We start from the raw sequence: 22,848 nt of genomic DNA, 5'->3' as shown, positions 1-22,848 counted from the left end.
TTTTTTATAACATCCAGTGCGCATGAGGCCTTATTGCGGTCTGTGCCCACATTAAGGAGAGATCCGCCCTCTCTTTATTCTGTTTACAGTTATTTAAAGTGTAAATAAGAAAATTCCAAATTTTGAGTTGTTCCCAGAAAAGTAATGGAGGGAAATCTTCCAACTGGGACACTAGTTCTAGTGCCCTGGGGGTCCCCAAGGAATTCCCTGAGTTTCCTCTTACTTCCTGTTTGGCTATAGGACAGGAAGTGAATGGAAATCTCCCAAATGGGACACAGATGATGAAGAAAAAAATCTGAAGGGTTATAACCCTCCCTTCCTTGCTCTATCCAAAATGAAGCAAATATGTGTTTTTGCCTATAGTTCTACTTTAATGGTCTGGTCTGGTTTGTGTCATGATTTAAATCTCAGCCTCCTTTACTATGAATGAGTTGGGCATTACATTTTTGCCTGTAATATTTACCAAATATAAACATTGGGATTTCCTTTATATTGTGTTAACACTTCTAGTATTTATAATTCACAGTTAGGCGCCCTTTCATGCTGATCACTTTTTTTCTTCTGTTTTTGTGTTACAAAAAGCATAAGAAAAATGCATGATCATTAAATCCTATAGAAACACTTCACACCATTCAGTTGTGGGTCGGTTGCTTTTTTAAAAGTCCTGCATGCTGCATTTTTGGTGTGGTAAAACAACGCACCAAAAATGCACTTCCCCTTTGCAATGAATAGAAAACATGTCAAAAATGCACCCACAGTTGTTTTTGGTGCGTTTTTTTTTTTTTCAGCCACAGATCCTTTTTTTTTTTTTTTTTCACGCGCCAAAAAACATGGTAAAAACACTTTTTTTTTTTTTTTTTTTGCAACGGAGTAGTGTGAAATCAGCCCCAGTCTTATAGTTTTTATGTTTATATATATATATATATATTTTTTTTTTTTGATGAGTTAAGAAATCTTCCCCAGTGGTATTTGCTCAACCAACAGATTTCAAAATGCGGCATTCTCCTCTGTGATGACAGACATTGCATGTGATTCACACCGCATTTTTATGCAGATCACATGCGATGTTTGTGCAATGCGAATTTCAGCCACACAAACTGGCTGAAATCGCACCAAAATGATGCCGGACCCTTTTTTTGGTTTGCTCAGGAATCAGATTGCATGGGTGTTCACAGCTATGCGATCCAATTCCTGCACCATTTCACTGTTGGCACTGCGATCTGTGAACCGATCTGGGGGTGTCATTAACTTTACATTGACACCCCCAGCGATTGGCAGATCTCAGCGTGAACCACACTGCGATTCAGGTGTGATGTGGGAACCAGCACTGAATCACAGGGTTTCCCGCATCGCACTAGTGTGAATCGCGATTGAATTCTATAGGATTCTTTGCAAGACTGAAATCTGTGCAGAGACTGCGCAATCCTGACTACTATTGTGAGCGAGCTTCAACTGTATCAACTGCTACTTTGCCTTCCTAAACTTGTCACTACAAATGGAATAACATTGCTTGCAAACTTTACCTTTTTAATAAACTTTACCTTTTAATAAACTTTACCTTTTTAATAAAAAAAAATGCCAAAATGTTCTTTCCATTTTGTGACTTTGGATCCTCCATACCTGATTGCTTCAAACCTAAATGCCTTGACTTTGCTCCAGCTCACAGCTTTGGCACCCCTCTTCCTTGTAGCGTCTTTGACAATCTGGAGAGCTGCTGAGGCTCACAATACAATGCAGGCATCATGGCGGCACGCTCTATTGGCTGCTGAAGCTGCCAGCTGGGAGGAGTGTCAGAATTCCGAGCTGCACTGTGAGGCCATAAGCTGTGTGCTTAGACTGGGGGGGGGGGGGAGAAATCAAAGACTGCACAGAGGATTATATTTAAGGGTACAGGCAGGTTCCAAGTTTTAGGCAGTTCTTCTGACTCTTCAGGCTGTGACTCTTTAAAGGGAATGTATTTTGCTTTTGTATACGTTTTTTCTAGATTCAGTACTGATAAAGATTAGTCCTAAAATAGTTCATATCACTGTTTTTTTTAACAAAATATTTTTGATTTGTTTACTCAACTTACTAAAGATTTGACGTGACCCCAAAAAGTGAGGATTTTCTACATTATATGGAACATCTAAGAATGTTTAAAGTGATTGTAAAGGCAGGAAGTTTTTTTTTTTTACCTTTAATGCATTTTGTGCATTAGGATAAAAAGCCTTCTGTGTGCAGCAGCCCTCTAATACTTCCCTGAGGTCCATCTTGATCCAGCAATGTTGGAGAGTCTCTGTTGCCCGGGACTCCCTTTCGCTGAGACAGCAGCACGGTGATATTGGCTCTTTTGTGTGAAGTGACACTTTTTGGGGACGAGTGTCATCAATAGAGTGATCAGTGCTTAAAAAAAATGCACAGTCCCTGTACTAATGACACTGACAGGGAACGGGGTTAACATCAGGGGGGGGTCAAAGAATTACGTGTGATCTTAAGGAGTGAATTCTAACTGTGGAAGGAATGGATGCACTAGACTAGAGGAAAAGAGAAATCAGTGTTACTATTCAGCAGAAACACAAGACAGAATGGCAGTCTGCCGTGTTTACATCCTCGAAACGATTGGCGGTTCTCGGAGGCCATCGTGGTGGCTGAAGCTGCTGATTGGCTCCTGTGGCGCGAGTGCGCCCCAGATCTCGTGCAAAAAATCACGTACAGGTACGTGATTTTGTGCAGCCGGGCCGCCCTGCCGCACTATATCTGTGGTGGGCGGCCTGGAAGCAGTTAGGAGTTGAGTTTTAGGAGCAATGACCAGAAAAGACAGGTAGAGGGCAAAGGGCTAGTTACCGGTATTGCTGTAGTTACCTGTAGTCTCCCTGAAGTTGATCTGTCCTTGTTACTGATTTTCCATGCCTTTTGTTTGCTCTGTATCTCTGTATAGATGTGGCCAACTTTGTAAAGGCAGGGCTTTGCTTCCTCATGTCAGCGCTTCCAGCAAGGAGAACAGTGGCGTCACTACATTTCACAAGACAGGCAACAGTGCCTTAAATCACACACTGCAGATAAACGGGTACTCCTACAAATGTTATCCATATAGGATATCTGAAATGAGATCTATGGCAGTGATTGCTGCTTCACTGTGCTTTGTGTTTTCTCAGGCATGAATAACATTTGAACATTGATATTGCAAGCCCTGCATGTGTGTGGCCTCTCATGTCATATAGTTTAGATTTTACCCCAGTCACAGTGAACCTGGCTGGCTTGCATTGGTGGGATTTGGGGTTTGGCGACCTCTTGAATGTCGCAGAATATCTAACTAGCCTTCGAGTGGATGCACTGCCACCCTACGGATCTGGAATGTGCTGCAAATCTCTTCTGCTTCTCCGGTGTGTCTGAGCTCACAGATGCTGGAGCAGTGAATAAGAGTGCCTTTTACAAGTACAGGACTTAAATGCCTTGGGTGTTTGTCTGCCATTGGCATGTCAAGATGGAGGCAAAGGTGTAGCACTAGAACCTTTCATTCTACAATGCAGAGAGCCAGCGGCTCCGAAGCAGGAGTTACAAAATTGTAACCCCCTTTTGTGCTTGGGTCACCCTGGTTGTGGATGTGCAGGGGTACTGGGGGTTATTTATTCAGTTTTACCCCCACTTAGGGCCAGTTGACACTACAATTTCTGGATGCGTTTCTGCATGCGCATTTTCACACATTTTTAATGCGTCTTTTATGCATTCCGGTTTATTTTATTTTTTTTTTTTTTCATCTCAAGTTAGGACATGTGTGTTCACATGCATTTTGGTGTTTTACCATGTTCCAAACAGAATAAAATGTGACATGTTCTACTTTTGTGCACTGTTGTGAACAAGAGCCAATAATACATGGAAAATACTTGTGTGCGGTTTTGATGCAGTTCAACAAAATGCATTAGACTGCATCTAATGTGAACCAGCCCTAAAGCTTGGGATTACACTGATCAGTGCTGCAGCCATTTGGCTGCAAGCCGCTGAGCAAAGGTGTTTTTTTAACAGGACTGATTGGCTTCTGTCAAACCCAGAGATGTATAGTAACGAAGTAGAACTACTTAAGTACTGTACTTAAGTACCGAAATGCGGTATCTGTACTTTCCTAGAGTATAATTTTTTTCTCCTACTTCTACTTTTACTTCACTACATTTTTTCGATGATTTCGATACTTCTACTCAAGTATTTTTTTTTCTTGTGCTGCATAGTTACTCGTTACTTTTAAAAAAATTACCACTGCCAGAACAGTAGATGGCAGGTTGCATAAAGCTCAAAAAAATGTGTATAATGTCATTTGTAAATCAGCGCATACGAAAATAAAGGCTGTGTATAATAAAAGCTGCTATACCAAATCTTTCCAATAAAAAGAAAATATGAAACAAACAAATAAATTGTGCTACAGCGCTTAAATTGCATCAAGAAACTACTAACAAACACAGGTTAATCATTTGAATAAATCATTTGAAATAATAAAAAACAATATGATGTTCAAACTTTTGACTTCTTTCTTTAATAACTTCATAACACAGTACTTGTACTTCTACTTTCAGTACTTGAGTAGAATTTTTTTTTTCAAAACTACTGGTACTTTTTACTTTTAGTACTTAAGTAGCAAATTTTTTTGAAAAAACTACTTGCAATACTTAAGTAAAAAAAATGTTGAATACTTTAGTACTTCTACTTAAGTAACTTTTTCTGCGAGCACTTCCACTTCTACTTAAGTAACTTTTTGATCGAGCACTTGTACTTTTACTCAAGTAGAAATTTCGAGTACTTTATACAAGTCTGGTCAAACCAGAACAGCTACACACAGATTGGTGTTCAGCCGGTCCCTGCTAGCTGATTTTTGTGTTTCTGTGTTTACCCAACTTTACACTCTCCTTTTTTTTGTTGCTTTAGGTAATGGCCTAAAGCAGGGGTGCTCAACCCAGAGCCCTCTGTGACCTGCAACTTAAAACCAGGGAAACATGTACCCATGTTCTGGGACTGTGGAACGGCAAGCTCAGATCGCTATCAATGGGTTTCCGACCCACCATCCCAGAGCATCATAGTGCAGCAAGCCGGCACTGGCTGCAGAGGGAGCTGGAGCCGCAAAAGCCGATGCTTCCTCTGTAGCATCCCAGCAGGATTGATACCAAGTGCACCTCGCCTGGGACTTTTCTAGCACCCTGGAGAGCGATGCCAGCAGAAGCTAGAAGAGGAACCGGTTAGTGTATTAAATGTCACATACACTGCACTTTTGCAATGGGCATATTGGCATCTTGTAAAAAGGTTATTAGGCTGCTTTGCCACTGAGCTGCTGGTGCGGCACAATGGACCTGTGGCTTTCCTGTAGGTAAGCTGCACTGAGCCATAGACTTCTATTTATCCTGTAGGTTTGATGCGCTTTCTGAAAGTGGACCACACCTGTAAGATGTAATAGAAGTCTATGGCTCAGTGCAGCTAACTCGCAAGAAAGCCACATGTGTACTGCCCTGAACCCACGGCGTGGGTTAAGTGTGGCGCATAAGTGTAAAAGCAGCCTTATAGGGGGCTCAGGACAGTAAGCGCTCATTTACATTTGTGGTTTGGTAGGGCCTGTAAAACCCCATAGATCATTGTGGCCCACAACTGGTTACCAAATCGCATAAGTGGCCCTTTCTCTTCAAAAGTTTGAGCACCCCAGGCCTAAACAATGTCTATGGTTGCATCAGGGCTCTGTTTTATATTAGCCCCACCCCTAAAAATACAAACTGGATCCTGCAGCATTTGTGACAGGCTCCAGGTCTACACCATGTAATCAATGCATAGACATGTTTGTTTAATGAATGCTCATTAAGACATGCAGGTGCTGGTTGCACTAGTCACGGCTTCCAGGCTAATATGTTTGCCACCTCTTCTTTCACGTTTTATCATTCGGTTATTATATATATATATTTTATATATATATATTTATTACTTATTCTGCAACTGTAATGATTGCACTGCGTTGCAGCTTGTAGAGTTGGCATTATGTTTTACTGACTATAACCCTTATATATAACCTTGCATGTTGTAGTCAATACAATTATTTGATACAGAACAGCCCTTATAACTTAGCATTGCAGAAAATGTTTGTTTCTCTTAGGGCCCTTTTGCACTGATACTTTTTTCCTGAGTTTTTTTTTTTTTTTTTTTCCTTGCAAGAAAATTGTTTTCCTGCATTTACAGGTGCAGTGCGCTTTAAAAAGTCCTGCAGGCTGCATCTTTGGTGCGGTTTTGAAAACTGCACCAAAAACGCAGCTTCCCAATGAAATGAATGGAAATGGTTTTGCATTTTTGGTACTTTTTTGAGTCGCATGTCCATTTTTCACAGGTGCAGGCAACCCAAAAACACACCAGAAATGCAGCAAAATCACGGTAAAAACACATATGCGTTTTTACCATGGTTTAGCTACAGAGCAGTGTGAAAGTACCCTTTAGGTCTCATGTATACTCCACTCTTTTAAATGCTTTTCTCCCGACAGAATGACAGAAGAAAAGCAGCGTTAAAACGGTCCTAAAGCTGTATTTCAGATGCATTTGACACACGTTAAGGCACGTTTAGAAGCGTTTAGATGCATTGGAAGCTTCTCTTCTGAATGAGATTTTGGTGCGTTCAGATTTCTGCCCTTAAATGCCTCACCTGTAAACACTCCAAAGACATGCGGTAGGTTACCTGGCCCTAGTATTTGTATGTATGCATGCAATATAGGGACCTTGGGGCAGGATTTGTATGCATGCATGCGTGATAAAGCTCCTTAGGGCAGAAACTGAAGTGAATGTACAATATATAAAGAGGTGTGTAATTTGTCAGTTCCCATAAACATCTGTAGTAGTAATATAAATAATAGGCAGCGAAGGTGCCAACAGCGTCTAAAGTAACGTTGCCTTCGCAGCTGCACAAATGTCTCACTGCCTGTGATTGGCGGTGTGCAGTGCCAGCTTCCTGGCGGTATCGGGCATGTGGGTTGGGACTAGAATACCGTATACACCTGAGCCCATCTCTATTGAGGAGAGATCAAAAAGGAGCCATGATAATAAACCATAAGGCCCCTTTCACACGGTTCTGTTCCATTGACGGAGCCATTCTGCTCAGCGGGGGATCGATCCGCCCATCCCCACTGAGGAGGTGGATGACGGCTCCATCTCCGCTCAGTGTGCAGAGATGGAGGTGTCAGATCCCCGCTGTCCTCCATGAAGGAATCGGATGAGAACGGACCGCCTGTCTATTCTCATCTGATCCAATCCGCCAGACTGATGGAAAATAGGGTTTCCTTCCGTCTGAATTTGACGGACGGGATCGGATGTCAGCGGACATGTCTCCGCTGACATCCGCTGCCCCATAGAGAGGCATGGGGCGTCCGTTCAGATCTGCCTAAAAAAACTGACAGGCGGATCTGAATGGACCGCCCGTGTGAAAGGGGCCTTACTTTGAAAATAACGATTTAAGAAAAGCTGTAAACATTTTATCATATGAAAAATTTTCATGTCCTATCCACCCCAATGCATGTTCAGCAACATAAAGAACATTCTAGTGTTTACATGTTCATGTACGTTGTATATGTGTTTGCATCACCATTTCATTTCCTATAGGCCTTTTTTTTTTTTTTTTTTTCATTGCACATACCCGGTGGACCCGTTCTACTGAACGAAAATCTGACAAAATATCGTCCGATTTTTCTAGCTCTTGCTCAGCGGTCATACCCGTTTTTATTTGACAGCACGTAATGTTGCATGAAATTTTCTTGTCCGATCTTTTTTTTGGATGTATGATCGTAGAGTGTGATGTAAGTACTTATATGTGTGACCCCCAGGCCCCGTATTTGAGCTCCATCTTGGTGATGTGTGTGTGTGTATGTATGTGTGTGTGTGTGTATATATATATATATATATATATATATATATATATATATATATATATATATAATATATCACACAGAACAGTGTATATGTATAGTGTATATTAATTGATGTACTCACAAATACGGTGGATATAAAAAGTCTACACACCCCTGTGGTTTCTGTATTCTGACATTTCAACATTGGTGTATAGACTTTATATATCCCCTGTACACTGTATGTGTGGATAGAGAGAGTGAAAGCTCAGTTCATTAGTGCAACGAATATAGATGCCAATTATCCATTTGTGTTTTTTATTGATAAACTTCCGGGTCGTCAGCAACTTCCGATCATGCGCGGTCTTTCGTGTCCGATTTTTTTGCGGACGTATTGCATACACATTTAACGAAAATTGGTAGCGCTGAGGACGGACGATGAAAATTTTGGAGTTAGTCCCTCCGTTTTTTTCGTTTAGCATGTCGGAATCGGCTGCTGAAAGTTGTGTACACACTAGCCGAAAATCATACAATCTTTCCTCTAAGTTTTTTGGCGGATTTTCTTAGTGTGAACCCCACTTTAGTCTGTGGGCAGCTGGATGTAAATGGAATTAAAACAATGTGGGTTTGTGGCGCGCTTCAGAAGTGAAATGTTAAAATATTAGATGATGTGATAGATATTTAAATTATTAAACTCAATAAAGTGCTATTTTTTTAAAATGACATATTCTTTTGGCTGGGGTATATTTCCACTTCAAATATAAACGTGATGACGTAAATAAATAAATGTATAAACAATCTGTGTTCCCTCTATACCGTGTTAAACATATTTAAAAGTGCTGAGTGCTTTCAATCTTCAAAATTTTGAAGATTGAAAGCACTTAGCACTTTTAAATATATTTTAAATATGTTTAACACGGTATAGAGGGAACACAGATTGTTTATATATTTATTTATTACGTCATCACGTTTATATTTGAAGTGGAAATATACCCCAGCCAAAAGAATGTCATTTTAAAAAAATAGCACTTTATTGAGTTTAATAATTTAAATATCTATCACATCATCTAATATTTTAACATTTCACTTCTGAAGCGCGCCACAAACCCACATTGTTTTAATTCTGTATCAACTGGTTCCTGGTACCAGTATCGTGGTGCAGCAATAAGAAGGAAACATACACTACCTCAGATAGCGCAGGAACCACCCATACACATAAGATGGATGTAAATGGACTTTGGTCTGTGTACATGCATTTACTTCAGGGTCTGTATAGGTTTGAAGAAAAAAATGGAAAATGTCTTACCACACATAGATCTAATGTGGGTCCAGAAAGCTCTGGGGTGTTTGCATGCAGTTAAAAAAAAAAAAAATGTAACGTACAGTTTTATTCAGATTCAGTGGGTTGGGGGAGGGTGTTCATGGATCCTCTGCTTATACAGTATATCAGACTTTGTGAAAGGGGCCCTTAAGCCTTTCGTAGCAGCTGCAGATTCTTCCATAATTTTTGTTGCTGGGAATAATTTAAAGTAAAGGCAATTTTTTTTTTTGGGGTTAGAGTGGAGAGGGATTTGAACACCTGTTGTCCTCGCTAGGGAGATTGACCGTCTGTTTGTCCTGTGTACTGTTATTAGCGAGAGTGAAAGTAAAGGAAAATACCAAAGTTTGGGTTATCACCAGAACAGAAACTGGGGAAAATCTCCCAATGCAGACGCTAGTTCCGGCAAAAACCTGAAATCCTCTCACTGGCTTGGATTTCCTCTTCTGGTTTTGACTGTTGGACGGGAAGTAAAGTGAGATTCCCCCCCCCCCCCCCCCCCCCAGTGGGGCACAAATGGCAACTGTAAAACTTTCAGGGGTTATAATCATTCTCCCTTAGGCTGAATTTACACCTGGGCGTTTTGAATTGCAGGCAGAATCGCAGTGATTTTGACCATGATTTCAAAATGCTCTACTAAAATGTGTGAATGCAACCTAAAGGAGAAGTACAGCCAAAGCTTGTTTGGATGTACTTTTCCTGTGGGGCACAGGAGTGCAGTTCATTTTGCACTCCTGTGACTTATTTTTATTTTAGCGGAAGCGGGGGGGGGGGGGGGGCTGATGCCCACTGACGTCACAGAGCCAGTCCAGGTTGGGGCAAGATCGCGACAATATGGTCGGGATCAGCTCACAACCCTAGACTTGGCTCAGCTGCTGAGAACCCGAGCCAGCCACTCCCACCCCCTCCACAGACCAGCTCTCCAAGTGAGGGTGGGGGGATGTTTGATCACTCAGTTCTTAGTCTTGGATGCAGCATCAGACCAATGCTGCATCCACCTAGGTAAGTATAAATCTTAGATAAAAAAAAAAAAAATGTAACTTCTCTTCCTTGGCTATACATGTATTGAAGTTTTGGTACGTTGGGGGGTTTCCATCCGTCCAGATTTGACGGATCGGGGGTCAGTGGACATGTCTCCGCTGACATCCGATGCCCCATAGAGATGCATGGGGGGACTGTTCAGATCCACCAAAAAAACAGACAGGCAGTTGTGAACGGTCCGCCTGTGTTAAAGGGGCCTTAATGGCAATCAGTGGAAGGGTCACAGCAGGTCCAGTAATTTGTGGCTCGGTTGCTGTGCAGTTAATAGTGGCTGCAGAACCACTAACTTGGGGCTCTTTCACACGGTCCGCCTCCGTAGGCAGATCCGTGCTGCTCAGCGGGGATAGATCCGCCATCCCCGCTGAGCCGGCGGATGACGGCTCCGTCTCCGCTTGCAGTGCGGAGAGGGAGGTGTCACAGCTCCCGCTGCTCTCTATGGGGAATCTGATGAGAGCGGACCGCCTGTCCGCTCTCATCCGATCCCATCCCCAGGATGGATGGAAATAGGGTTTCCATCCATCCGGATTTCACGGACAGGATCGGATGCGGATGGCAGCGGGTGTCAGCGGACATGTCACCGCTGGCATCCGCTGCCCCATAGAGCTGAACGGGGCATCCGATCAGATCCGCCTAAAAAACTGACGGGCGGATCTGATCGGACCGCCCGTGTGAAAGAGCCCTTAGAATGCTCTACCAATGCAGCTGCTGATAGTCATGGCACATTTGCAATTTATAGCTGTGTAAACCAAATAACTAAAGGCTCATGCACACTGGACATCATCAAAACGCCAGTAGAAAGCTGTAGCTGTAGAAGTTTTTCAGCTTTTTTGCAGTAGCGTTTTTCAGGCTTTTTTAGCTTTTTTTTTTTTTTTTAAACAAAACTATACTCCCACAAAAGTTATTGGCTTAAAAAGGTAGATAAACGTTGAATAGCTGGGTTTTTTTAGCGTTTTTAAGCTTTTATCAGAGTTAGTGTTTTTACAGCTGAAAAACTCCTCTCAAAACCCCCTAGTTCTGTTTTTTTTTTTTTTTTCCAACCAGAAAATTGCTCTTCCAACAATTGCTGAGAACAGCCTATGTGTGGATGGACACACAGGATAACATGCTGGGGAGTTTACTGGCTGTAGAAAAATACGTCTGACACCAAAAACAGCCGCGGTAAAAACATCCAGTGTGCATGAGACCTATGGCCTCTTTCACACGGCCGCTCCGCTTGTCCGCAAATCATCCTATTTTTTTGCGGACATAATGTAAGTCAATGGCACTGCGGATGTCAGCGGAATACCATCTGCTGACATCCGATTTTCCTCCTTTCAGTTCTGTTCCGTTTTTTGGAACGGAACAGAACCCTATTTTTTCATCCGTTCAAAAAACGGAAAGGAAGGAAAATCGGATGTCAGCGGTGTCATCCACTGACATCCGCAATGCCATAGACATACATTATGTCCGCATATCATCTGCAAACGGATGGGATGATATGCGGGCACACGGAGCGGATGACACAAATGTCATCCGCTCTGTGAAAAAAAAAAAAGTCCCGCAGCGGATTAGAAATCCGGAGCGGCCGTGTGAAAGAAGCCTATATTTCTACATTATTCGCTATAGATCTCTGCTGCAAAATTGCGGATGGGTGATGTCCCTGCTTATTTGACAGCATAACATAGTGGTGACAGAGATCCAGGGTGAGGAAGCTAAACTGTCAGCAAAATGTTATTGGATTTATAACTTTATTGTGTTGCCCTCCATTCTTTGTTATACAGAAAATTGTGCTACAACACCATTTATCTATGACATTCATAAAAAAAAAAGAGACCCACCATGCGCTTTTTGGATTCTCTGGTACTTTTCTTGAAAAAAAAAAAAAACTCTCAGCATTTCTCTTCTTTTTCTAGATGTGCAAAATCTTTGTTTGAAGTTTGTAAGCTTTGCCACAAGTAACTTTTGCTTTAAGAAAGAAATAATGAAATATATTTGATTCCTAAACCTCTAACCAGTGTCTCGCTGATGGTTTCCTGGCTTGTTTCTTTGTTTTGATCAGTATATAGTGTTACTTCACAAGTTTGGTTGTTGTGAACTGTGAGAGGAACAGCTCAGTCCGATGGTGTCAGTGTAACCAGCCCAGAGGAGTGTTTGTTATAGAGGCAAAGGCCAGCCCATATATGGAAACATTGTAGTTCAGGAATCCGGCGACGGTTCCTCTCCTCAGATAGGTTGCTTGTCTTCCAGGCTGTGTTACTCAGCGAGCGCTGAATTTTTCAGAGCTTATTTATATGGCTGGCATGGATCTGCAACACATCTAGTTTTAGGATTACCAAAAATGGGGAACTGGTAATCAAAGAATTGTGTAGCTACAACAAACATGTAAAATGTGTGATGAATTATTGCTCTGTTTGAATAACGCTGCTAGGTTAGACTTGAATCTTTGCTGAAAAAAAAAAAAAAGATGGACAATGTCTTTCATCTCGAGGCACTATTATTAAAGCAACCCTGTTGTGTTTCTGAAAAAAATAAAGACTAGCCACCCTGTAAAAGTAAAAGGGTTAAAGCAGAGTTCCACCCAAAAGTGGAAATTCCGCTTTAAATACTGCTGACCCCATGAAATGCAAAATTTGGCATGTCATTTTTTTTGGGGGGGGGAGCGAGTACCTAGATCTGACAGGTACCCACTTCCGCTTGGGCTGCCTAGGAAGCTCGAGCGGAAGTTCCCCTTTCCCCCTCCTTCCCTGCAATCTTCTGAGACATGTCACAGGTCCCAGAAGATTGCCTGGCCATTCACAACCCGCAAGTGCGCACCTGGCTGTGAAGCCGCAAGCGGTCACAGCCGGGTGCCCACACTAGAGATGCCAGCGCCTCCAAGAGGAGGAGGAGAGGATCAAGGCCTCAGGCGGCTAGATCGTGGGACAGGTGAGTGTGTTTTTAATAATAAAAGTCAGCCACTACACTTTTTGTAGCTGCTGACTTTTAATAAACCCAAAAATGAGTGGAACCTCGCTTTAAAGTGACCCTGTCAGCTTTACAAAATAGTCCACATGTTAAGCCTAAATATATGTACCTTTCTCAGTAACCTGCGAATGCCACATCTCTTATGTTTGGTAATAGTTTGCACAGTTTAGGATCTTGCAGGTGATCATAGAGAATCATGAAACACTTTGTCTTACCAGTAATAAAAGCCTGGAAATATATTGTTTAGGACCCTATTAGGATATTAAACAGTTATTGGTATATGTTAGAAAATGTCTGGGACTATGCTGCGCTCTGGAAATTGTGTACTCATTGCTATTGCATTGATATTTGACTTCGGTTTATTATTTGATTGTACACACACCAGAGAAGCGCCTATCTCACCCCCTTCTTTCATTCATTTATTGGTATATGACATATGTTGTTAATCTAAAAGATCAAATTGGACTGATGTATGGACAGTTTGAAATATTTCTGCAATGTATCCACTCATAATAAATATTCTGTTTCCTTTCAGATGGCATATAAACTAATTTTCGTGGGACTGTGTCTGTGTTCACTTTTATACAGCAATGCTCAGCAAAGTGAGTATGACTTTTTTTTTTATTTTATTTATTTTTTTATCTCCTCTAAAAAGATTTTGGTGCTTTGCCTTGTTGCCTTTGGAAATGCTTTGATGTCCGGTAAATGTTTCAGAAAATACTGGTCACTCATTTTGGTTGTTTTTTGTGACTGCATTAGATTATTTTTTCAAATGGCACTATTAGATGATGCAGCATTTATCAGCTCAGGGTGGAACTTTAAGCCTAGAATCACACTGGTGCATACGGAACACTGTGCATGTGCATTTTGTATGGCTCAAATCACATCTGCACCAAAATGGCGCAGGACCCTTTTTTTTTCTCTCTCGTTTATTGACGGACACAGCTCCTGGTATTCATATCCATTGGATATATTCTGCCCCCTACAGGAGTAGGACACTAGGCAGAAATTAATTCTGGCTACACCAGTGGGCAGTCCCAGGGCGGTATACTCCCTATCTCTGCTATAGCCACTCATATTTTTTCTGCCTAGTCAGGAGTATAGACCTAGGTTCCTTGCTGGGATCTTTGGTTCTGGCAAATTGTTTTCTTTTTAGAGAGATTTTTTTCTCCTGGATTTTTTTCTGTGTGATCTACAATTAACTGCCGGACTGGGTGACGGGCTGTATATTCTAGATCCAGTGGTCACCCCAGTCTGGCCTGTGAGCGTGCGCAGACCTCCACTGTAGGTCGGCCACATATGCTGGGGCTGTTTGGGTGGTCTAGCCACTGTTCCTGGGGTGGGGGCAGGTTTGCTTACTAGCGATGGGGGGGAGGGGGGGCTGCGCCGCCGGCCACTGAATGATCGATTGTGCGGGGGGGGGGGGCTTGTACCTGGTGTGGGGCTCCTGCCAGGCCCCCCCCCTGCTGATCCTGCCTGGATCTGTCCTTGAGGCCTGGTCTCCCTCCTGGGTCTCTGTATGCCTCGTGGTACCGAACAGGTCCTCCATTTTGTTGTACACGGAGGCCATGTTTGTGTAGTCTGATGGCCATTTTGCTGTGGTTTGCCATTGAAAATAGCAGTGGCTGTGACAGTGGAGCCCTCTGGCCGGTGATTTCAGCGGTGGGAGCCCCTCCTCATCCCCTGGTGCTGACTCCTGGATGATTGTGCCTGGCATCTGGGTGGTGCTGCCAGCACGGTGGAAGTTGTCACTTAGCAGTGTCTTACACCTTTTTGTGGGGTCCCCCTGGTGACTTTGAGTCTTTGGAGCACATTTCCCCACCTAATCCCCTCTCTGAGGCTGCGGGTCCCTCCGGATCCCAACCTTCCATCCATGCACTGACGGTGGTCCTGGAGACCCTTGTGTCCCGGGTGGAGGTGGCTTTCGGGCGACGGGCAAGCAAAAGACACCCCCCGCCTTCCACTGCCTCATCTGGCTCATCAGATCCTGAATCTGATTTGGCCGCTGTGGACGTGGGTCACTCTGCTAAGTCTGCAACCACGGACCTGGAATTCTCTGATAGTGAGGATAATTCCTCCACGTCTGCGACCGTGCACGAAAAGGTGCTGGTGAATGCACTGATTGTATCTGTGCGTGAGACCCTAAAGATAGAGGATGCAGCTGAAGCTGCGATGGAGACGCAGGTAGCCTTTGGCACTCACAAGCCATCCAGAGCGGCAAAGGTGTTTTACTTTCCCTGCCTATTTTGACAGAATTGTCGCTATAGAGTGGGGATGACCACAGCGTCCCGTGGGGTTTCTCAGAGCTTTACTAGGCATTACCTCTATGAGGAGTTCCTTCTTAAGAAGTGGACTGTGCCGCCGGTGGTGGACCTTCTGGTTTCCAGATTAAACAAGGCAACCATGATTCCGGTTGAGGAGTCCCTGGCCTTTATTGAACTGGCTGACCGGAAGGCGGAGGCTGTGGCCCACAATATGTATACTCTAGCTGGTTCAGCAAAGAGGCTGGTATTCACCATTGCCCTAGTGTCGCAAACTCTGACCGAGTGGGCTAAGCTCTTACGCCATGACCTTGAAGGGGAACAGCTCCCCCCTCCTTTTGCCGAGCTGGCGGATCAGCTGTTCCAGGGGCTGCAGTTTATCTGTAATGCCTCTTTGGATGCGGCTCCCCTGATGGTTCGCCTCTCTGTGCTGGTCTGCGGATCAGACTTCAAAAAAGGCCTCGACTGAGCTTCTTTTCCAAGGAGATCGCCTGTTTGGAGCTACCCTGGATGACATCAATAAAGGTCTCACAGGGGGGAAGAAAGCTTTTCTTCTACAGGCTACTAAGGGCAAGGAACCTCGTCGTAGATGTGGGTCCTCCTTCTCAGCTCATACGTTTTTTTTTTTTTTTCCCCCTCCGGGTCGACTGACAAGGGCTCAAAGCCTTTCAGGGCCTATTCAGGAGGATCCAAACCCGTGGACAAGCCTCCTTCAGCATGAAGGTGTGCCCTCACCCGTATCAGGGGGTGGGGGGACATCTTCTCTGGTTTCCGGATCCGTGGATTTCCCTGGTGCAAGGCAAGTGGGTTCACAAAGTCATTCAGTCCGGCTACAATATCGAGTTTCGCTCTTGTCCCCCGGCAAGGTTTTTTCCTTCCAACTTGCGACTGTCCTCAGACCGCTTTAAGGGCCTGTTTGGGGCGGCACAAGACCTGTTCCTTTACGGGGTGATTGTCCTGGTTCCAACTTTGAAACCTTTTCAGGATTTTTACTCAAACCTTTTCACAGTCCCCCAGGCATAGTGTATTCAATCTTGGGCCTTAAGGCACTCAACTGCTTTGTGCAGGTACAGAACTTCAGAATTTAATCTATTTAAACGGTGGTGGCATCCCTGCGTCAGGGAGATTTCCTCGCCTCTATTGATATCAAGGATGCCTACCTTCACATTCCAGTATGTGCCAGTCACCAGCACTTTCTCCGCTTTGCTGTGGGAGAAGAGCATTATCAGTTTGTGGCGTTACCCTTTGGTCTCGCCTCTGCTCTTCGGGTCTTCACAAAAATGTTAGCCCTGGTGCTAGCTTTGCTACGCCAGCGGGGGATTGAGGGTACTGGGCTACTTGGACAATCTGCTTCTGCGAGCGGAGTCTCCCTCTGCTCTGGTGGAAAACCTGGAGATCACAATAAGAACTCTGCGGGAGTTTGGCTGGATTCTGAATTTTCAGAAGTCTGCTCTGTCTCCATCCATGAAGCTGGACTCTTTGGGCCTGACTCTGGACTCAGCCTTAGCCAGCGTGCTCCTTCCTCTGGACAAACTCCAGAAATTGCAGGCTGCAGTTTGTCTCCTGCTGTCCAACCGATGGTTGCCCCTCCGGACTTGCATGTGGTTGCTGGGCCTCATGGTGTCTACCTTCAGGGCGGTTCCGTTTGCACAGTTCCATACGAGGTCCCTGCAAAGGGAGATTCTGACCGATGGGACAAGACTCTGCAGTCTCTGGACAATCAGATCCGGTGTAACGTTAAAAAACCATACCTCGTGAAAATTCCCTACCCTCGTCACTTCCTGTCACATACGTCATGGAACAGCTGAGCAGCTTACCACTGAGCATGCCCACAGCTCCGGATACGTCATTGAGCAGCTGAGCAGCTTAGCAGTGAGCATGCTCGAAGCCCCGGAGGGTAGGGAATTTTCACGGTAGTGTATTGTAACGTTACACCGCATCAGCTGTTGCCGCGGGTACATGGAATCATCCTCGCTGCAACATGAAATCATCTCCGGTCCTACGCCTGTGACTTCCCTGATCTCGGCTACTAAATGTAAAAGCGGCGGGTGTATTAAAATATAAATCACGGAGATCTCTGCTCCGTGATTTATATTTTCATAGAGCCGCCGCGGCTTTTACATTTAGTAGCCGAGATCAGGGAAGTCACAGGGGTAGGAGCGGAGATGATTTCATGTTGCAGCCAAGATGTTTTAATGTAACCGCGGCAACAGCTGATGCGGTGTAACGTTAAAAAAACCCTACCCCGTGAAAATTCCCTACCCTCTGGAGCTTCGAGCATGCGCACTGCTAAGCTGCTCAGCTGTTCAATGACGTAGGTGCACCGGAAGTGACGAGGGTAGGGTTTTTTCACGGAACACCAGCTAATCGGGGAACGAGGGAGTCCCTGATATGGTGGCTTTGTTCTCCAGCACTTCGGCTGGAAAAAATCCTCCCCCCCACCCTCCTTGTATTGGACAGTGGTCACCATGGATGCCAGCCAGTCCGGCTGGGGAGGCTTCCTCGGCAAGCATTCTGCTCAGGGGATCTGGACGCTGCAAGAGTCAAGACTACCGATCAATGTCTTGGAACTCTCAGTGATCAGACTGTGTCTGGATCATTGGACAGATCGTCTTCAGGAATGTCCAGTGCACATAGAATCAGACATGCCACGTCCGTGGCTTAGGTCAATCACTAAGGAGGCACAAGAAGTGTCCTGGCGGCTCTGGAGGTAGCCGGCATTCTAAGGTAGGTGGAACGGTTTGTTCCAGCCCTCTCTGCCGTACACATTCCCGGAGTGGAAAATTGGCAGATGGGTTACCTGAGTCATCGGGCATTGGACCAAAGGGAGTGGTGCCTTCATCTGGAGGTGTTTCATCAGCTGTGTCCCCGGTGGGGCACCCCCGAGGTGGCTCTTTTGGTGTCTTGGCTCAACAGAAAGGTGCAGGGGTTTGTGGCTAGGTCAAGGAATCCTCTGGCGGATGCCACAGGCACGCTGGTGGCCCCTTGGGGTCAGTATCGCCTGATTTACACCTTCACTCCTCTGAAGCTTCTGCCCAGACTTCTATGCAGGTTCGAGGGAGAAGGGATTACGGTCATCTTAGTGGCTCCGGATTGGTCTTGTCGGGCTTGGTACGCTGATCTGGTGCGGCTGGTTGTCAACGTTCCTTGGAAGCTTCCTCAGGGAGGATCTGCTGTTCCAAGGACCTATCTTCCATCCTGCTTTACAATCGCTGGCTTTGATGGCTTGGCTGTTGAATGCCAGGTGCTGTAGGATAGGGGTTTATCTGAATCTGTGATTCCTGCACTACTATAACAGAGAGCAGGCGCATACCCCCTGGGACTGCCCATGGGTGTCCTACCCCTGTATGGGGCAGTATAACCAAATGGTTATGGATACTAGGAGCTGTGTCCGTCAATGTGTCTGGATTTTAATCTAACATTGACACCCACAGCAGATCCCATGGATGCCATGGATTGCTATGTAGTGTGATGCAGGGAAAGTAGTGACTCTTGTGCGTTTCCCACATTGCATCAGTGTGAACCAGGGCTTAAGAATAAGTTCACCTTTTAGGCCCCTTTCACATGATTTGACACCCACCTCTCCATAGAGAATGGGTGGCCCGATCAGGTCCACCTGAAAAACTGACAGGCAGACTTGATCGGGCCACCCATTCTCTATGGAGAGGTAGATATCAGCGGAGATGTGTCCGATGACACCCGTCTGTCATCCGATCCAACAAGATCCGCTTAAAACAGATGGATGGCGATACGTTCGCCATTCGGCTAGCGGTTTTAGATCGGATGAAAATGGACATGCTGTCCGTTTTCATCCGATTTTCCCTGAAAAGGAGAGCCGGACTCTTTGACAGGTCCGTCTCTACAGAGTGAGCAGAGACAGACCTGTCATCCGCCTCCTCAGCAGGGATCCCTGCTAAACTAGCGGAGTCCCCTAAGCAGATCCGCCACGTGAGAAAGGGCCTTGCAGGTAAAAAACAAAAAAGTGCATTTTTTTTTTTATGAGCCTATAAAGCATTGCAGCTGCTATCAGCAGATTGCAGGTGCTATGCAGGACTCCTGTCTGCTTGTACCTCATATGGGCAGGCAGTTGCATGATAGGAAGCATCCATAAACTATCTAGAGCAGGGATCCTCAAACTACGGCCCTCCAGCTGTTGCGCAACTACACATCCCATGAGGCATTGCAAAACTCTGACATGACCAGACATGACTAGGCATGATGGGAATTGTAGTTCCTGAACAACTGGAGGGCCGTAGTTTGAAGACCCCCTGATCTAGAGCACTCAACAGTGCCCTGGTAGTACATTGAGAACTACAAGCTGATAGCCGCAAAGGCTAGCAGATATCAGTACTATTAGCTATCAGTACTTATAGTTTTCCCATTCACAGAAGTCTGTGAATGACAGCGAGATCAGGGAGAAGATTTTGTGGATGCACAGAGTTTTGAGGCTTGACACATTTGGTTTCTGTTAACACTATCTCATATTTTATTTTGTATAAAAATATAATTATTTATAAAATTTATTTTAATGTATTTTTTCTGAAAATGTAAATTTGATAAAACAGTTATTCAAATATTGTGCGAGATATAAAAAAAAAATTACTATATTTTTATTTAAGTCATTTTATTGCTCAAATGCACATTTTGTAAAAGTGTTAAACGTTTAGAAAAAATTGCTTTAATGGGGGACTGGTTAAAAAAAGTATGGCTTTTGGAAAGCTCTTGCCTTAAACTGGCATGAGACTGATTTAGCTTAGACTAATAATGTCAGGGTAACTATAATTTTTTTTTTTTTTAGGTGGAACGGAGTGTTTAAAAGCGAATGCCAAATCTTGTGGAGAATGTATTCAAGCTGGACCAAATTGTGGGTGGTGCACGAAAGTGGTAAGTTTGCACGAGGAACTGTTTGTGATATCCAAAAGGCAAATTTAATTGTGAAACTCCATATTTATTGTTGGATTTGTTGTAGGGGTATTTAGAAAATCCAAAACTTTGAGGTAACCTCAAAGTGACACTAACCTCTGGTTTAAAAAAACGACATACTTGGATAGTATGTAGTTTAACTTGGAAAAGTCTCTATTTACTCTCTGCTGTCTCCAGAGGTTCATGGAGGATGTTAAAAATAGGCATAAAAACACAGTACTGTAAGAAACCATTTTATGAAAAATAGATTACATGGCCATTTATATAGTGGATGTGTGAATTAATTTTGAAAAATACGGATAATAATAATGCATACTAACGATGGGCTACCTCTTCTAGGTTGTGGGCATTGCTGCAAAACCAACATTTTCCTATCGTCCATAGACCATTGAGGTTTTCCTCCTCCCATCAGGAATAGGACACTAAGCAGGAAAAAGCTTTACCACGCCTATTGGGCTGTCCCTGCAGGCATAACCCTACACACTCTGCTACAGCTTCCAGTTCGTTTATGCCTAGTTTAGGAGTAGGACCTAGTTCCCTGCTGGGACTTTGGTCTTGGCTATAAAAAAAGGACATTTTTTGTTATGTGTAATTTTTATTTACTAGTTAGAGTTCCTGGAGAACTGCAAGCAAAAAGCGGCTGAGGTTTCCGACTGGATAATCTAGATCCTTAAGATATCCCAGCCTGGCCAGCGAGATTCTGGCTTGGATGGAAAAGTTTGTTCCAGCCCTCTCTGCTGTACACATCCCAGGTGTGGAGAACTGGCAAGCAGATTACTCCAGTCAGGTCAGGTGTTGGATCAAGGGGAATGGTCCCTACACCCAGAGATGTTTTATCTCCTGTGTGTCCGGTGGGGGACACCCGAGGTCGATCTGTTTGCTTCTCGTCTCAATAGGAAGGTTCAAAGGTTCGTAGCCTGGTCTCTGGATCCCCTGGCCGAAGCCACATATGCACTGGTGGCTCCTATCGGCTGATTTACACCTTTCCTCCGCTAAAACTGCCGATTCTTCTACACAGGATAGAGGTGGAAGGGATTCTGGTAGTTCTGGAGGCCCCAGATTGGCCGCCGATGGTCCTTGGAGACCTCCTCTCAGGGAGGATCTGCTTTCTCAAGGGCCGATCTTCCATCCTGCTTTAACGGCATGGCTGTTGAAAGCCAGGTGTTGAGAGAGAGAGTGAGAGAGAGATCTTTCTGACTCTGTGATTCCTACACAAATGAAAGCCAGGAAGTCGAGTTCTGGGAAGATCTATCATCATACATGGAAATCGCACATTTCATGGTGTGAATCACTGAAGGTGCACCCTCGATTGTTCTCAGTAGCTAGGGTCTTCTATAAAAAGGGGTTGAACAGCGGTTGGCTTTGGGCACTATCAAAGGTCAAGTGTCTGCTTTGGCTATATATGTCCAACGCCCGCTAGCTACGCATGCCTTGATTCGCACTTTCATTTAGGGAGTGCGCCATATGGCTCCCCCGAGACAATCCCCGCTACCTCAGTGAGATCTGAATTTGGTATTATCCGTTCTTCAAAAGCCTCCTTTTGAGAACATTAGGGAGATATCTCTGCTTTCTTTGTCTCAGAAGGTTGTCTTTTTGGTGGCTATCCCTTCTGCCCGCCGAGTGTCTGAATTTGTAGAACAAAGTAGATGTGTTGGCATCCTCGGATGCTTCTTTTGGCCGCAAGGTTTTGCAGGGTGCTGTTTAAGAGAGAACCATTTTTGTTTGTTCTCTTTGAGGGTGTATGTTTAGCTCCAGTTGTTCTGGTTAAGCTGGTTGGATAATTTAGCCTTTGTGGAATTGCGTCGTTCTTTGCGTTTTTTCCCACCCCTCCTCTTGCATATACTGCTTTGGGACGTCCCAATGGTCAATGGACGATGGAGAAAACTGGATTTTTGTACTTGCTATAAAATTAAGTCTATTGACAGAGGCAGCACCTGCCCCTCTACTTATGAGTGAAATGGGGTTTTTGGCTTCTAAACACTGCTGGCAACAAAACTGTAAGCTGTAACAGGGTGTGTGAGGTAATGCCTGCAGGGACATCCCCCATAGGCGTGGTAAAGCTTTTTCCTGCCTAGTGTCCTATTCCTGATGGGAGGAGCATAACCCAATGGTCTAAGAAGATATGGAGCTGCGTCTGTCAATGAACTTCAGAGAAAAGGATTTTACAGAAAGTACACAAATAGAATTTTGTTCAAGGAGGGAATGTCTTCATTGTCTTTGCAGCTTAATATCTGCTGAAAGATTTGTAAAAATAAAAAAATACTGGCAAATGTGTGGCTGGTTTAGGCACATGAGGGATCTTGGTGTTGTACAGTATTTACAGGGGGCCTGGGAAAAAATGTGACAGTCTAGAACAGGGGTCTCAAACTGGTGGCGCTCCAGCTGTACTACAATTCCCATGAGGCATTGCAAAGCTGACCGTTACAAGCATCACTCCCATAGGCAGAAGCATGATGGAACTTGCAGTTCCGCAACAGCTTGAGGGCCGCCAGTTTGAGACCCCTGGTCTAGAAGGTAAAGTATATAGGATGTT

At 44.4% G+C, this 22,848-nt stretch overlaps 1 protein-coding gene across 2 annotated transcripts in view; it reads left to right on the top strand.

Moving 5' to 3' along the window:
* The window catches only part of LOC309555355 (integrin beta-1-A), a 74,174-nt gene that overhangs the window by 15,010 nt on the left and 36,316 nt on the right, over positions 1-22,848 (top strand). For both annotated transcript variants that reach the window (XM_082257320.1, XM_082257321.1), the window contains exons 2-3: positions 13,667-13,733; positions 20,191-20,276. In XM_082257320.1, coding sequence (XP_082113446.1) covers positions 13,667-13,733; positions 20,191-20,276 — 153 coding nt within the window. The remainder of the gene's footprint in view (positions 1-13,666; positions 13,734-20,190; positions 20,277-22,848) is intronic.

This window comes from Pelophylax lessonae (assembly GCF_965119305.1).
Source record: "Pelophylax lessonae genome assembly, chromosome: 5".
NCBI classification, from domain to species: domain Eukaryota; kingdom Metazoa; phylum Chordata; class Amphibia; order Anura; family Ranidae; genus Pelophylax; species Pelophylax lessonae.
This window is presented reverse-complemented; position numbering and strand designations above follow the sequence as displayed.